Source organism: Kogia breviceps, chromosome 19 (genome assembly GCF_026419965.1).
Source record: "Kogia breviceps isolate mKogBre1 chromosome 19, mKogBre1 haplotype 1, whole genome shotgun sequence".
Classification (NCBI taxonomy): Eukaryota; Metazoa; Chordata; class Mammalia; order Artiodactyla; family Physeteridae; genus Kogia; species Kogia breviceps.
In genome coordinates, this window is record NC_081328.1 from 56,940,644 (window position 1) to 56,957,160 (window position 16,517).

Consider the following 16,517-nt stretch of genomic DNA (forward strand, 5'->3'; position numbering starts at 1 on the left):
GGGAGATTCTGAAAAAGCACAGGGTAACAGGATAAGAAGTCTGACTAGACACTAAACATTACCTTTAAGCGGCAGAAGTCAGCAGAGTACAGGACTGGCAGGAGCATATTCAGATCTCTCAAACAGAACCAAAAGTCTAGACTCCAGTCCCAAGATAAAGGTTCTGTAGCAGAACTCTGATGAGGGAAAGGCTAGATCATTAAATTAATGATGTTGAAATGACTGGGTAACCATTGGACAAAAAGCAAAACAACAGGATCCATCTCTCACAACCTACGGTGGATACACTCCAAATGGGTCACAGATTTAAATGTCAAAATCAAACCATATATGTACTGGGAGAAAAATGGAAACATTTTCATCATGTGTTCATTAATGAAGAAGTAGTGAAATAAAGTACACCAAATACATAAAACGGAATGGGGAAGCTCCTCGTGTCCTCACATGAAATAACCTCCGAGATACGTTAAGTGGAAAAGAATCAGGATATTAGGTAGCACACAAGGGGAAGAGATAGCGGGGAAAGCGTAGAGATGCTTCCACATGGAAGGGTACACAGGGAACTGGTCACGCTGCTCCTTCCAGGAGGAAACACGTATAGCGAGAGGGCTCCTATGGAAGGGCATCCTCCCTGTGGCTCCTTTTTCCTATCTTTCACATTTCAAACTGTGGAACTCTATTACCTAGCTTTAAAAAGTTATTTTTAAAAACTGTAAGGCTACAATAAGCCACTGCTTCACTTTTCCTTATATTTACTGACAGCGAAGTCTAAATGAGAACAAACTTCACAGACATTTCTAAATATTTATATAATCAAATATCTCATATATCTACATTTTGTGTATTATATAAATTGGCGAAAAGTCAGCTAGACATAGGTTTCAGGGTTATAAAGTAATTGTGACAAAAATTCAAGATAATGATTTAAAAGGGGACTCATGAACTATCAGTTTTCATGAGACACCTCCTATTACCAAAATTGCATGTTTGTTTGTTTTAGTAACATCAAAGCATCTGGCCTGAGAGGTTAGGGCCCAGATTTAAATTTGCCTCACCTCTCTGTACTTTTTTAAACCCAGTAGAGTTTTATTTGCGATGGATACACTCAGACACAGTCATGTATACATGTACGTGTATATGTTAGCAACTACAACAGAAAGAATGTGTTTTAGTTGAACAAGGGCTTGCTTCCTGTAGGGTCATTCATAACCATATCATCTAAAGACCGATTTTGTAACATGTTCTAGTGAAATTACCACTACTCACTTTCAGTGCTAACTGAAAAACAGAAAGCTTATATATATTAGTGTCAGAGTAGAAATAGTTATGATGTTTACGATTGACAATACAAAAAAGTTAAAATGGATCAGAATAAATGTTTCAAGACAGTTTTGTATTCTACTGCCAGAGAGGAGTTTGAAAAAGGTATCAGTCAAAAAGATGGGGCTTCCCTCGTGGTGCAGTGCTTAAGGATCCACCTGCCAATGCAGGGGACATGGGTTTGAGCTCTGATCCAGGAAGATCCCACATGCCGCAGAGCAATTAAGCCCGTGCGCCGCAACTACTGAGCCTGCGCTCTAGAGTCCGCGAGCCACAACTACTGAAGCCCATGAGCCACAATTACTGAAGTCCACGTGCCTAGAGCCCGTGCTCCACAACAAGAGAAACCACAGCAATGAGAAGCCCGCGCATCACAAGCAAGAGTAGCCCCCGCTCGCCACTAGAGAAAGCCTGCGCGCAGCAACGAAGACCCAACGCAGCCAAAAATAAATAAAATAAAAATAAATAAATTTTTTACAAAAAGATGACTTTGGAATGTCTCACTGAATGCTTTAAAATAGTCAATTTATACAATATCTCAGAACAATGCTTTATTAGTTTTATAGCACCAAAAACTTAGAAATCAAATTTGGTTAACATATAAATATCAAAAAAAGGGATAAACCAAATCTATACTCTACATCTGTTGTTCATAGGTTTTAACTCCTCCAAAAAAATAATATACTCTTTCAGTGTTAGTCCTTCAAAGAGTTACACCAAGTTATTTTATTACCTATGGTAATTTTCCATTCAGTACTACATTTCCCATTTACTTTAATTACCTATCTTTGAAAAATGAACACATAAAATTCATACCATTTACAGTTATAGTTTCAGATAATTTTCAGTTACTGGAGGTTATTAAAATATTTTCTGCAACAAAAATGAAATAGGAAGCAAAAAACTGTTTAGGATATGTGTAGAATAAAAATTGTAAGTAGTAGGACAGTAATATTAAATTGGTTTTTTTTCTGAAAAACAGTAACAAGTAGGCAAATTAGCTTTAGGAGTTACATTTACAGTGAATGCTAACTTCAAATCAGTGTCCCTCTTAAATAACAATAGGGTCTGAAGTATCAACTTGAGCTCTAAACCAAAGATTGAGTTGAATGCACTTATCCTGTATTTATATGTACATTAATTCACATGTTAATTCCAACTCTCTGACACCCTCCACTATACACTCAACAACCCTACTGAGAAAAAGAATGAATGAATAAGTGAATGAACCCCCACACTCTAAAAGTGAGATTTTTTCACCTTTGTGTATATTTTTATTACAGAAAAAAACTGCTAATAATCATGGCAAATTTCCATATCATATACCTGTCTTTTAGAAAAATGGAATTGTCTCTGAACCAACTGGGTCTAACACTATTCTTAGATTGAAAAGCAGCAGCAGTTGCCCCAGAATATTTTCCTCTGGGAAAACAGCCAGGTTGTACTGTTTACTTTGAAGTTCAGACCACACAATAACTTATGCCGCTATTTTCAGACCAGATTGCTCCTGCTATACCAGGTGCTATATTGTTAAGGTCATACCAACATTTAGTGTAAATGAAGACATCATCTACACAAGGAATGGAAGAAAGAGATCCACAGGGGAATGTTATTCACAACCTAAACTAGCTTTATTTAACTCCAAGTAAAATTTGGTATTTTGGTAAAGACCTCTAAAGACTTAGATTATGTTGCATATAGCAACTATAGAGGCTTCAGGGTTTTTTCACCGTCCCCTGGTGAATATTAAAAGACCATGCTAAAAATAGAGCTACCATACAACCCAGCAATCCCACTACTGGGCATATACCCTGAGAAAACCATAATTCAAAAAGAGTCATGTACCACAATGTTCACTGCAGCTCTATTTACGATAGCCAGGACATGGAAGCAACCTAAGTGTCCATCAACAGATGAATGGATAAAGAAGATGTGGCACATATATACGATGGAATATTACTCAGCCATAAAAAGAAATGAAACTGAGCTATTTGTAGTGAGGTGGGTGGACCTAGAGTCTGTCCTACAGAGTGAAGTAAGTCAGAAGGAGAAAAACAAATACCATATGCTAACACATATATATGGAATCTAAAAAAAAAAAAATGTCATGAAGAGCCTAGGGGTAGGACGGGAATAAAACACAGACCTACTAGAGCATGGACTTGAGGACACGGGGAGGGGGAAGGGTAAGCTGTGACAAAGTGAGAGAGTGGCATGGACATATATACACTACCAAACGTAGGGTGGATAGCTAGTGGGAAGCAGCCGCATAGCACAGGGAGATCAGGTCAGTGGTTTGTGACCACCTAGAGGGGTGGGATAGGCAGGGTGGGAGGGTGATGCAAGCGGAAGAGATATGGGAACATATGTATATGTATAACTGATTCACTTTGTTGTAAAGCAGAAACTAACACACCATTGTAAGGCAATTATACTCCAATAAAGATGTTAAAAAAAAAAAAGAAGAAGAAATTGACAACTGAATATGGGGCTGATGGTGGTAAATATTTCATCAAATAGCATGTGCAAACACGGAAAACAAAAATAATACACACTGACTCCCAATTCCCCAACTGCAAACAGTCTTTCTTATTCCAATTGCACTTATGTCAACAACTTGATACCTAACACTCCAGGGACTTCAAATGCCTACCCTGGACTATAAAATTGTTAAGAACAGGGTTATGTCTTGAGCTATAGTTTCTAAACCTTCGATTTCCTTTCATATGATAATACAGTATATAGACGTTGTAGGTACTAAAGAAATATTTGTTGATTTCCTGTTATCTGAAGGAATTACCTCTTCCTTTATGGTTATAAATTACACATCAACAAGCTAATGGAAAAAGTATAAAGAAATTACAAAAAAAGAGACAAGGTAGAACAAAGAAGACACAAAAGTGCGGTAAGTTGAATATATGCAGAAAGTTGTGAATCAACATTTTAAGGAGGAAAAAAAATGAATTAATGAGGGATAAAGGGAGGGCATCCCATCCATAAAGCAAGAATGCCCTAGTTGTGTCACTGTTCAAGCTGGGGTATAAAATACGGTTATCTGGCTTAATGTTTAATGGACATTACAGTTCTCCTCTAATTTCACCTAATTCGTATGTGGTGATGTGAACAAATAAGCACCAATCCTGGTATAGATAAGAAACTGATACCCTGTGATGTCACAGCACATAGGTTGTTTTAAGATGTCCTGTCCAGCAGCCCATTCAGGACATTTTGCTAGTAAGCAGAGTGGAAGGAGAGGGAACGGCTATGCAATCTCTTCCCAGGAGGAATTTGATCCTAGGTTTCTTTGATCCTAGATATTCTTTTTGGCCTTTGTCTAAATTATTCCTCTTTGGAGGTTTGGAAAAGCACAAAAAATGGAATTTGCTGATTCACTGGGAGTTAGCTAGATACACTGTGCCCAAGTAAGCTTCCCTTCCTAAATCACTTTCCTGGGGCAGGTACCCTATTGACCTTCATCCTGTGAGAGTTCTCATCACTCCGGGCTGTAACTGCCAAAGTGTATGAGTATCTCTTCCCAACTGGACTATAGTACAGGTCCTCCAGGAAGGAATTAGACATTGCCCGAAACATGGTGAGAATGCAACAGGTATTGAATAAATCAATGTTCTCCAGCTAAAAACTGCAGGAGAATACCTAGTGATAAGTAGGGCCTAATCAACTTAGTAAATGAATGGAAAAGACAAATAAAATACAACATTTTAATGTGTATGTTTACGTACCATAAGGCAAAACCTTGGCTGAACAATGCCTGTATAGTAGTCCATTTGTAAATATAACAACTGAAACATTTCATTACCCAAATTCCTCCCAAAAAAGCTACAGAGGAATTTCTAAATGTTCTAGATCTAAATCTTATTGTTGTTGTTTTTAAATCTGTTTTCATTTAAGAGGAAGGAAGCATCTGAAACCACTAAGTTGTCTTTCTTACCTTCCTATCGTTTAAAAACAGCTGAACTGATATTTTTCCTTTACTGGCTAGTAATAAAATTCTGAAAATAGAGATTGATGACAGAAAACTGATTCAAGCTAAACCACAACACGGTTATGATACAAATATTATAATGTTTGGGTTTTAGTTACTTAATTTGGCTCACAGTTTAGAATAAGAGTATCTCTTTTAATTAACTGTATTACAGTTTTACTCACTTCAAAGCCTCCTCAAATTTATGGATTTTCTTTTGAGCATCTTCTTTTTCTTTATCAAGTTCAGTCTGCAAGTCATGAACCTGCCGTGACAAAGATGTAAAATTTACTAAAAGTCAAGTTTACTCAAAGGAGAAATACAAGGAAACAGTAATCTTAAATCTATTTTTAACATAAAATTAGATTTAGATTTTTCAAGATAGAGGCTTGGTTAACCATAATCATTTACCATAGAATTATTTTAATAGTATTCTTACAATAATAATTTTCTGATCAAAGTTAATCATTGTTTAAATGTACCTGCATGTGGATTCCCTGTAAAATAAACTGATATGTAAGAAATTCAAAAAGGGAGGAATCACTTTTGAATCTTTTTAACATTACATATTAACCAAAGGAAAGTAATCCAACAAGACACAGGAGAATACAATAAATGTGTCTATATTCCCCCAAAACATACAGGTTATGATGAAACAGTCTTCCACTTCTGGGAATGATCTATATAACCATCTACTGAGTTTGGGGGGAAGTCGCCCCACCCTGAGAATCGCTTTACTAAATGTGGCATCCTCTGAGCAGGTGAGATGGCAGCAAGAATAATGAGGGTCAAGTGAATATTTCTCTTCAGAGAAAGCTCCTCGTATGCAAATGCAGATACGCTACCCAACATGGACCCATTATAGGGATCTAAAAATAGGAAAAGGAAACTGCTACAGCTGGAGGGGAGAGTAAAACAGCAGCTATGGTCCCACAGAGGAGACAACTGAAGGTGCAGAGCCCAGCTGGAAGGTAAGGGAGCTCAAGTCACTTAGCGGGTGGGGGTCCCGGGCACAACCTGCCGGCAATCCAGGTGAGGCGGACAGCGCGCCTGGTGGGCACAGGAGACGGGAGAGGAGTGAGAAGAACGAAGTCAGCGAAACGCACACACACAGTCACCAACCCTTTCAAACACTGAATCGGTGCTCCTCAAAAATACCTCTGTTTAGTTAGCTCTTTATTCGTTTGGACAGAGAACTATTTCGCTCAAAAATGCTATGTTCTTTGGCCCTTTCCTATTATAATTCTCTTATATTTTTTTCCTTTGGTGTTTTAGTAAAATAAGTAAATAAATAAAATCAACTGCCTAAAGTGAAAGAGTGAGGACAGAGAGGCGCTTTTCCATGACAGTATTGGATCAAAAATGGCTACTGGCTGCTGTGATGGTGGTCACCAAGGTGTAAATTATCTCCATTTCCACCTTGGCCTTTTCTTTCCTTAGGATACCTGTTTCTCCTTCATGGACATCATGTCTTCTGGGATTCTACTGATGAATTTCTTAATGTTTTCTTTTGAAGAAACTCCTTTTTTCTCTGAGTCGCCTGTATCACGCTCTCCTCCCTTTGCTCCACAATATTTCTTCCACAGGCCCCATTTTGGCTTCTTCCTCTCTCTCCTTTTTTTTTTTTTTGCGGTACGCGGGCCTCTCACTGCTGTGGCCTCTCCCGTTGCGGAGCACAGGCTCCGGACGCACAGGCTCAGCGGCCACGGCTCACGGGCCCGGCCGCTCCGCGGCATGTGGGATCTTCCCGGACCGGGGCACGAACCCGCGTCCCCTGCCTCGGCAGGCGGACTCTCAACCACTGCGCCACCGGGGAAGCCCAGGGGCTACTCTTCATTGCGGTGTGCAGGCTTCTCATTGAGGTGGCTTCTCTTGTTGCGGAGCATGGACTGTAGGTGCATGGGCTTCAGTAGTTGTGGCACACAGGCTCAGTAGTTGTGGCTCACGGGCCCAGCCGCTCCATGGCACGTGGGATCCTCCCGGACCGGGGCACGAACCCGTGTCCCCTGCAGCGGCAGGCAGACTCTCAACCACTGCGCCACCAGGGAAGCCCCCTCTTACTCATTCTTAAACAGAGTATTGTCTGTTCAGATTTGGTGCTTGACAAAAAAAAAATACGGGGGGCATAACCCTGCTCCCGTCCCACGCCCCCTAGTGGGGTCTCCTCAGAGCTGCAGGGAAAATCCAGTTCCCAGGAAATCCCCAGGAGGGTTTCGGGAGGTTTTCCCTCATCCCACAGACTAGGTCTCGGGTTCTGCGAAACCACACGTTACATGGAAACCTCACAGGAGCCGCGATCAGTCACTGGCAAGTCAACAGCACCTGACACACTGGCCTCCATCTGGCCGCACTAGCAGGGTTTCCCCTCGATTTCCTGCTCGGTTTTCTCCCGGGACTCAGGACTCTCTGCACACTAGCATAATTGAGATTTACCCCCTTTGGTGAAAATCTCAAAAACTGAACCAACTTTGAGAAAAATCTATAAGGTTACACGGCGATTACGATCGCAAGCTCTGGAGCCAGACTGCACAGGTTTCACCGCTTCGCAAGCTACTCGACACTCTGTGCCTCACTCGCCTCTTTGGAAAATGAGGACGGAAATCAGGATGAGCATGCTTTTCAAAAATTGTGACGAGTTAATAAGTGACTCCAGGTGAAGCTCTTGGAACAATATTGGGAACATGATAAATGCTCAGCAATGTTAATTATCATCACCTCCTCAGGCTGCATATTCTATACACAAACATTTTCTTGAAAATTCGAGGTCATTATGAACACCCAAAGCCACAATACAGCGCATGCCACATAATGGAATTCCCTGTGGACTATTTGCCCTTTCAGAAAACGGCCCATGAATTGCTAAGAATTTTGAGTGCTCGTAAGCACTTTTTACCACTCACGATTCAATCTTAACCTTGGTCAAGTTCTAGCTGCCACTTCCTGATTGGCTTGTGCTACCCAAGCACCTTGATCTAATTTATCGCTTCTAAACTATTAGGACCATTTCTAAAGCAGGAATGAGACTATCTGGGTGGGAGAATGAGAGCCTTCCCTCTGAGTGAAACATGCATGTGTCAACAACGCACAGGCTTCTGAGCTGGTGGCTCCTCAAAGCGAAAAGCTGCTTCTCACTTACTTTTATACCCTCGGCACTCAGCACAACACTTGGCCTGCACTAGCACAGTCAACAAACGCTGTTCTGGGTTTGCTTGTTGCTTATTTGTTCTTAGTTGAATACACTTGTATTGAATGCTCAAGGGACTCTTGGGGTTATACTTCTAGTTTTTACCTATATTCCAGAGAGCTGGGGGTGACGGCAATAATGCTACTGCCAACCTTTGCTTCTGAATGTATTAATGGCAGCGGGAAATAAGCCCTAAATTGGCTTGCTTGCAATCCTTTCCCTACTACATAGTTAGCATCAAACATGAATTTTAATAATTTAAATAATGAAAACACAAACCAGATAGACAAAGATACAGCATATATTCTCCAACATGGGCGTCTGCTGGAAATGAGTGAGTCAGGTAGCCAGAAGCACATTTATCGAACATTTAGTAAATGTAGATTTCATTCCCTTGCACCCTAAGAAGTTAAGTTATCAAGAAAGGTGTGCTTGTGTAAAGAAGAAAGAGGTTTGCTATGTGCAGGGAAACAGGTGGCGGCAGACAGCGCAGCGTAAAGCAGACCGTGGAACCGCGGCGGACGCACGCGCGGACCAGCCGACGCCCCACTGCGTCTCGCAACCACACACTGCCCGCCCTGCTTCTCACCGTGACAAATACGGTGCGTTGCGCGCCATCAATTCTATAAGTCATTTCACTGCGCAATTTCATTTTTTAAAGCTTCACTCAAGACACCTGTCCTCTTAAAGAAAATTAGGCCGGTACTAGTTGGAAAACACCATGCAATACACACAGAACTGTGTAAATTTTAAATTTTTTTAACCTAATTAAAAGAATTATATATAAATACTAAAGACTGGAATAACTATGCCTAATAATTTTGAACTCCATCAGACTTTAGATCTCAACTGTGACACAGTTACATCAGAATTATTATAAGTAGATACTTCAATTCCAGCACATTTTAGGATATACATGCTTAACATCTGTCTCATGAGCTTCTTTCGGTAAACGCACCATCTTTTAACTCTCTGGTGCCTGTTTGGAAAACAGGCAACAGGTTATTTGTAGGAGGCAGGTGTTTCCTTGCTAGTAAAATCATTTAGCCTAACCGTTTCCTGATTTAGCAGATTAGGACACTTCATCAAACAATGAAATTTAGTTTTACTACCTATTATTTGTTTGATGTTCGAAGATCTTAGGAGCAGGCAATAGCCACCAGAGATCAATAAAGACCATTAGATAATGTGTGTGTGCTCAAATCCGGGACAGCATCTGATGCTGTTTCTCTTACCTCAAAGACAAGTTAGACTCTGATGCTGCTTTCTTGTTGGCATGAGGAAATAATGTCATTCAGATGGCATTTCCTCCTCCTGACCAGATATTCAGAACTTAGTTTTATACCAAAAGTTACTGAACGCACACACCTGTAACGCTGTCTAAGACACAAACAAAAGCGCTATCCATCCCACTTGGCTATCCGGTTACACAGTCTGGCGCTAGGTAAGATTTATGTCAGCTCTCTGAGCAGTCAAAGAGGATATTCCCTGAGGGGGGTACAGGACATCAAATCTTCAAGGGCTGAGATCACAGCAGGTTTAATAAAGAAAGAAGAACAGATGTCAATTTAAAAGGGGGAGATTATGGAATTAATTGTAAAACAAAACGTGGCATGCTGAGCGCCATTTTCTTCCAATACAAGTAACGTCAGAACATATGCAATGTGTACAGCTGCACTGATTTTTCTTTACAGATGGCTGCTATTTTAAACACATCTTATTTACACTGAAGACGATTAACACTCCTTAACTAGTTATGTTATTTAAAAGCGAGACCACTTGATAGCTCACGGAAAGGGAAAAGCTGTAGCTATGATGCCTTATTGAAAGGATTTAGGTCTGCTCCCTGAAGTGAACCAGAATAGGATGGGGGAAGGTGGCTGGCTAGGGATGAACTGAGCTTCAACGTTCTGTTTCTTGTGTCTGTCCATCAGGCAGAGGGGCTGGTGCAGAAACCTGAGTTTACTCAGTGGCCGAACAGCCAAGAAAAGACCGTGGTAGGAGAGACTGCCTCTCCAGCCCCAACTCTGTATGCTGGGGGACTCAACTCTGGGGTAGGGATACAATCTTGCAATATTAGTCAGTGCGCGCCTTCCTCCCGGTACCAAACCCCCTGGGGCTCACAGGTAAGCAGATACATATCATCACTCAGGAGGAGGGCTGACCACGGAGTGTAAGAGAGCGGGAGGCCAGGAAGGTGTCCCTGATGGATGGGGAGCCAGCCGTCTGCCCAAAGAAAGAACCAAGGACGAACAGGTACACCCAGAGGGTGTGGATGCCTCAGGCAGTGGGGAGCAAGGCTTATGACAGTGCACATGGTCTGCTCTGGGTAAGTCAGATTATTAAGCAGTTGCACGGCTCAACAGTAGAAACCAAAAAAATTCCTTATTTCAGTGAAAGCAGTATTTCTCCCTCCTGTTCAGATATCATTTTGTGGGCATGAAATATATTTATGAAATATATTTAATACAGCTCATTAAACTGTATTAAAACTGCATTAAAACTGCAGGGGAAAAAAACTTTAACAATAAGAAAATTAATTATAATTTTAAGGAGCACATATTTAGGTCAATGCACATCAGAAGAAATACTCACTTTTCCAAAGGACAGAAACCTTCTTCTTCCCAGACATTAAGCTGCCGGAGAGCAGTGTCTATGGCTAGTTCACCCTCAACCCCTCCCCTGCATACAGTGCCTGATGTGATGCCTCGCCCCGTGAGAGCATTTAATGCATGTCTGCTGTGACGATATGCAAAGGTAAGATGTGGTATTACAACATCTATTAAGAATTGTGTGCTATAAAATCTGTCTAATTTTAATTTGTATGTATTTTAATGAGTTGAAGAGGTAACTTTTTTCTCATTTTCCATTATGTGGGTATTTTACAAGAGGATTAATTTGGTGGATGTTAGAACTGTAAATAATTACAAAAGCAGCAACAAAATCTTTGCTATTTCAATTACAGTTATACAGCAAACAACAAATTCAAAACTCAAGTTGGAAAGTCACAGACATATAGAATTCTACACTTTATCACCGAAGGTGTCAACAGTGTGGCAGTGACCCTAGTTGTTACCGGTAACAAGGACACCAGCATATGCACTGGGAGAAACAGTCACTGCAGTCACTGCTCTGAATCACGGGAGACAATGACTAACCCACTTCTTACTAATCGACCGTAGTAGACAGTGCTTTTCACTGTTTCATGTTCGTTGGTTCATTTCTTAGAGTTCTGGTTACACATATGATACAACAGAAAAAAAGAACACCCAACAGTCTCATTACATTTTTACTGGCAGAAAGAAAATTTAGTTTCAACAGGTTATTACGAAAGGTGAGCGTCACAATACTCTTCACTCAAATATAACATAGAAGTGGTGTTTTAATGTTGACATAATTAAAAATCAAACGGAAGAAGCTGTTTATAAACATGAAAAAGAAGAAACATTTGATTACTGGCCAACTGAAATGAACTCAGAAGTAAGGGCTGGAATGCACGGCTGTATAAAAATCAACCTTCATTCTTAACTGCCTCATGTGCTATTTTAAATGTCATAGCTTCCCATGAAACATATTACCTTTTTCTCATAGGTGCGTTTTAAGTGACATTTCTCCATTTGAAACTTATTTTCTTGATCCTGTGAATAATAAATACTTATCTTTATTATACTTAAATTGCTTCTAGGGTCAATAAAATTGGTAATCTAATGAAACAAATCAATCTCTCTGATGACAAACCTTATTTGAGTTTTGCATATTATTAACAGAGCCCTACCTGTCCAGTTTTCTAAACTACAACGAGAAACATGCATAGCTTTATGTTGGAGGCCATAAAACCTTAGTTAACTGAAGATGTTATTACAACTCCCAAAAGTACATACTTTACAGTGAAAGAGAAACTTTCTGACCCTTAGAATTAGGAGATCACTTAAAAATGACCAAATGAATCAACATGAAAATAATAAGTTTGAAGTTATATCATATAGAAGTGCTTGGTATTTTCTGACCATGAGAGAAAAGGCAAGATCTAAAAGGTGTGAAAGAGGGAGTTCCCTGGCGGTCCAATGGTTGGGACGCTGCACTTCCACCACAGGGGGCATGGGTTCAATCGCTGGTCGAGGAACTAGGATCCCACATGCCGAGCGGTGCAGCCAAAAAAATAAATAAACAAATAAAAGGTGTGAAAGAGAAAAAGAGAGAGAGAAATTATAAAGAATGGCAGATAATAATTTAAAGAGAGAAAATAATTCTAAAATAATAATATATTTAAATAAGGTTTATTCTTTTAACTAATCTCAAAAAAAGCAGATTGTTCAAATTAAAATTACTGTTCTTTTTTACTCTATATCCCATTAGCATCTACTTTTGTTCAAGTAAATAAGATGAAAAATGATACAGTGCAATAAAAGAATCAGAAATGGCTACCTGCATTTCTGAGTTTTTTTCATCGACTCTCATTTATACGTATACACCAAGAAAAGGAAAGGTGAGTTTTAGCCATTATTCTGTATAAAAATACAGGATTCACCTTTAATTGTTGCTTTCTTTGAAGTTCTGATTCCTGTAACTGCTGTTTTAATTGACGGATGTTCTGTTCTAAATCTTTAATCATACCAGATGCCTAAAAAGATTTTAAGAAAATAATTTAAAAATGAAACTTTGATTTTTCTACCATCCTACAGACTTCCAGTTGAATAAATTTAACTTTTTCCCCCCCTGAAGCTTCAGTTAGAATTAAAATTATCTATAAATCTGAATTTTTTTAAATTTTTAAGTTAAAAAATCTTTTAAAGTAAAAAGATAAATTAAGTACTGCATGGCATTTAAAGTTACGAAAATATAATACTGATGTAAAAAGAATAGGTATACAGAAAACTTTTTAAATTTTAATTTTAAATTTTAATTTTAAAACCAAATCCATTGGAATATCTAATTCATGAAATATCAAGTAATTGACTATTTTAGTATTGAGGCTATAGGATTTTCCTTGCAGAAAGTTTCAATTATCTGACACAGAAGTGTGTGGGTGCCCCTGAGGGTGTCTGTGGGCTCATATAAGCGTATGTGATGGCAGGAAAACTAAAGCATAACCAAGATTTCAAAATAATAATAATAATGTATAGACTTACTCCAAATTATGTATTATTAATACAACTGAACATTTCTTCTCGGATTTTTATGTTTCCTCCTTTAAAAACTTTGGTAATTAAAAGGGTTAATTTATAGCAGATTTTAGTTTATTAAATATTTGTGTTATGCTATATATTAGACACTTAGCATTAAACTAAGCAAAGGAGAGACTAATTTAAATGCCAGACAGTAGTTAGCTTCTACTACCTTTGGCTATATGCTGAGTAAAGGAAATAAGTACTTTGTATGGCTACGTCTACCAGCATCTATAATACCTTAGAAGTTGAAAGAGCATGTTCCTTTTTCAGAAGGTTTATATCAGCATCATATTTGGTTTGTAACAGTTTCATGTTTTGCTCATAATCATTTACAAGATGATCCTTCTCTTTATGCAGTGTGTTGCACCTAAAAGCAATCAGAGAATAAAACATATTTCCAATATATTTATAATCAATCTCTAAAATGGAATTTTTTAGTCAACCAAATCCAAATGCATTATCTTTCAATATATCAAATAAGTATCCACATTTTTATCAACTGTTTTTAAACAGTATGCTTCTTATATTAAATGGTACTTTAAAAAATTTAACAAAGGGCAGCATTTAGATTGGAAACCTCCCAAGTTAATTGCACAAGTGTGATTAATCTTAGCAGATAATTTAATAGACTTAATATCAGTACTTTATAGCCACACCTGAGAGATATCTGAGTTCGGACAATACCTTGCCTTTACTTCTTGTAATTCATTACATGTTATCTGGTAACATCTCTCAAGTTCCAATTTTTCCTGAATTAATTTCTGCTTCTGTAAATTACTGTTCTCTGCTTCTCCAGTCAGCTGCTGGACACGGGACTCCAGTTCTTTGATCATCTGGTTCTAAAATAACAGGTCATTGTTAAGAAAGCCTCTAACTTTATAACAATTCTTTTTTTTTTTTTTTGCAGTACGCGGGCCTCTCACTGTTGTGGCCTCTCCCGTTGCAGAGCACAGGCTCCGGACGTGCAGGCTCAGCGGCCACGGCTCACGGGCCCAGCCGCTCCATGGCACGTGGGATCCTCCCGGACCAGGGCATGAACCCATGTCCCCTGCATCAGCAGGCGGACTCTCAACCACTGCGCCACCAGGGAAGCCCTTTATAACAATTCTGTATCATTAAATAGTCTGAAGAAAAAATACAACGTATGAGAGATAAGAATATGAAAAAACAAATGTATCATAAACCATACTAATAAAAACTAAACCAACCTCTAAATTAACCAAGTCTTTTTTTTAAAAAAAAGGAGTGCTTTCTACCATAAAAGTAAGGCTAATGTGTTTATATGCTTTTAGCCATTCATTCATTCACTGAACAAATATTTAGTGAACCTGGCACTATTCTGATCTAGGGACATAGTAAATAGAAGAGGTGAAGTCCTTAGCCCCCGGAAGGTTATATTCTCCTTATGAAACTTAATAAATCTGTATTTGTTACGTGAGTACTCAGCAGTTATTTGCTCTTCATTTCAAGTTTTAGAAAGTTTTTAAATTATAAAAGCAATGTAATAATATGTTTAAAAAAGAAATTCATAACCCAAATATTTTAATACAGAGGTTATAAGTGACACATGTAGCATCATATGTGTACAGGAACATCTTATTACATAGCTGCAGTGTTTGTGCACAAATTTTTCATTCATTTTTTTATTTACTTACCATTTTATCAAAAGCACTGCATTTTTCCACAGTCGTCAAAATTATCACATAATTAAATCATTTCCTTATTATCTGACATTTAAATTGTTATGAATTTTTTATCTTTATGGAACTAGATAAAGGTGTTTATAACTAGGTACTTTATCTAAAATTAGGGTAAGCAAGCATTAGCTAAAAGGATAATCAATTTTCATTTTAATGATTACACTTCCAGTAATGAGAAAAGGTTAGGATGATGTTCCAAATAGTATCCTTTTATACTCATTCTAAGATAAACATTTAAAATAAAATTTAAGCATTAAATAATATTACAGCCCCAACATCCTGTATTCATGTCATTCTTTTTTTAATGTTTATTTATTTTCTTATTAGTCATCCATTTGATACATATTCGTGTATACATGTCAATCCCAATCTCCCAATTCATCACACCACCACCACCACCTGCCGCTTTCCCCCCTTGGTGTCCATACGTTTGTTCTCTACATCTGTGTCTCTATTTCTGCCCTGCAAATTGCTTCATCTGTACCATTTTTCTAGGATCCACATATGTGCGCTAATATACAATATTTGTTTTTCTCTTTCTGACTTACTTCACTCTGTATGACGGTCTCTAGATCCATCCACGTCTCTACAAATGACCCAACTGCATTCCTTTTTATGGCTGAGTAATATTCCATTGTATTTATGTACCACATCTTCTTCATCCATTTGTCTGTCTATGGACATTTAGGTTGCTTCCATGACCTGGCTATTGTGAACAGTGCTGCAGTGAACATAGGGGTGCATGACTCTTTTTGAATTATGGTTTTCTCACGGTATATGCCCAGTACTGGGATTGCTGGGTCATATGGTAACTCTATTTTTAGTTCTTTAAGGAACCTCCGTACCGCTCTCCATAGTGGCTGTATCCATTTACATTCCCACCAACAGTGCAAGAGGGTTCCCTTTTCTCCACACCCTCTCCAGAATTTGCTGTTTGTAGACTTTCTGATGATGCCCATTCTAACTGGTGTGAGGTGATATCTCATTGTAGTTTTGATTTGCATTTCTCTAATAATTAGTGATGTTGAGCAGGTTTTCATGTGTTTCTTGGCCATCTGTATGACTTCTTTGGAGAAATGTCTATAGGTCTTCTGCCCATTTTTGGATTGGCTTGTTTGTTTTTTTAATATTGAGCTGCATGAGCTGTTTATATATTTTGGAGA

General features: G+C 38.6%; 1 protein-coding gene across 13 annotated transcripts in view; it reads right to left on the reverse strand.

Annotated features, from left to right (window-relative positions):
• CEP112 (centrosomal protein 112) overlaps positions 1-16,517 on the reverse strand; it is a 448,869-nt gene that overhangs the window by 327,449 nt on the left and 104,903 nt on the right. For all 13 annotated transcript variants that reach the window (XR_010838020.1, XM_067020489.1, XM_067020491.1 and 10 more), the window contains 5 exons: positions 14,339-14,493; positions 13,892-14,021; positions 13,015-13,107; positions 12,065-12,124; positions 5,488-5,567 (listed from right to left, as the gene is read on the reverse strand). Coding sequence is in view for 12 of the 13 variants with exons in the window: in XM_067020489.1 (XP_066876590.1) it covers positions 5,488-5,567; positions 12,065-12,124; positions 13,015-13,107; positions 13,892-14,021; positions 14,339-14,493 (518 nt within the window). In the remaining variant the exon portion in view is untranslated. The remainder of the gene's footprint in view (positions 1-5,487; positions 5,568-12,064; positions 12,125-13,014; positions 13,108-13,891; positions 14,022-14,338; positions 14,494-16,517) is intronic.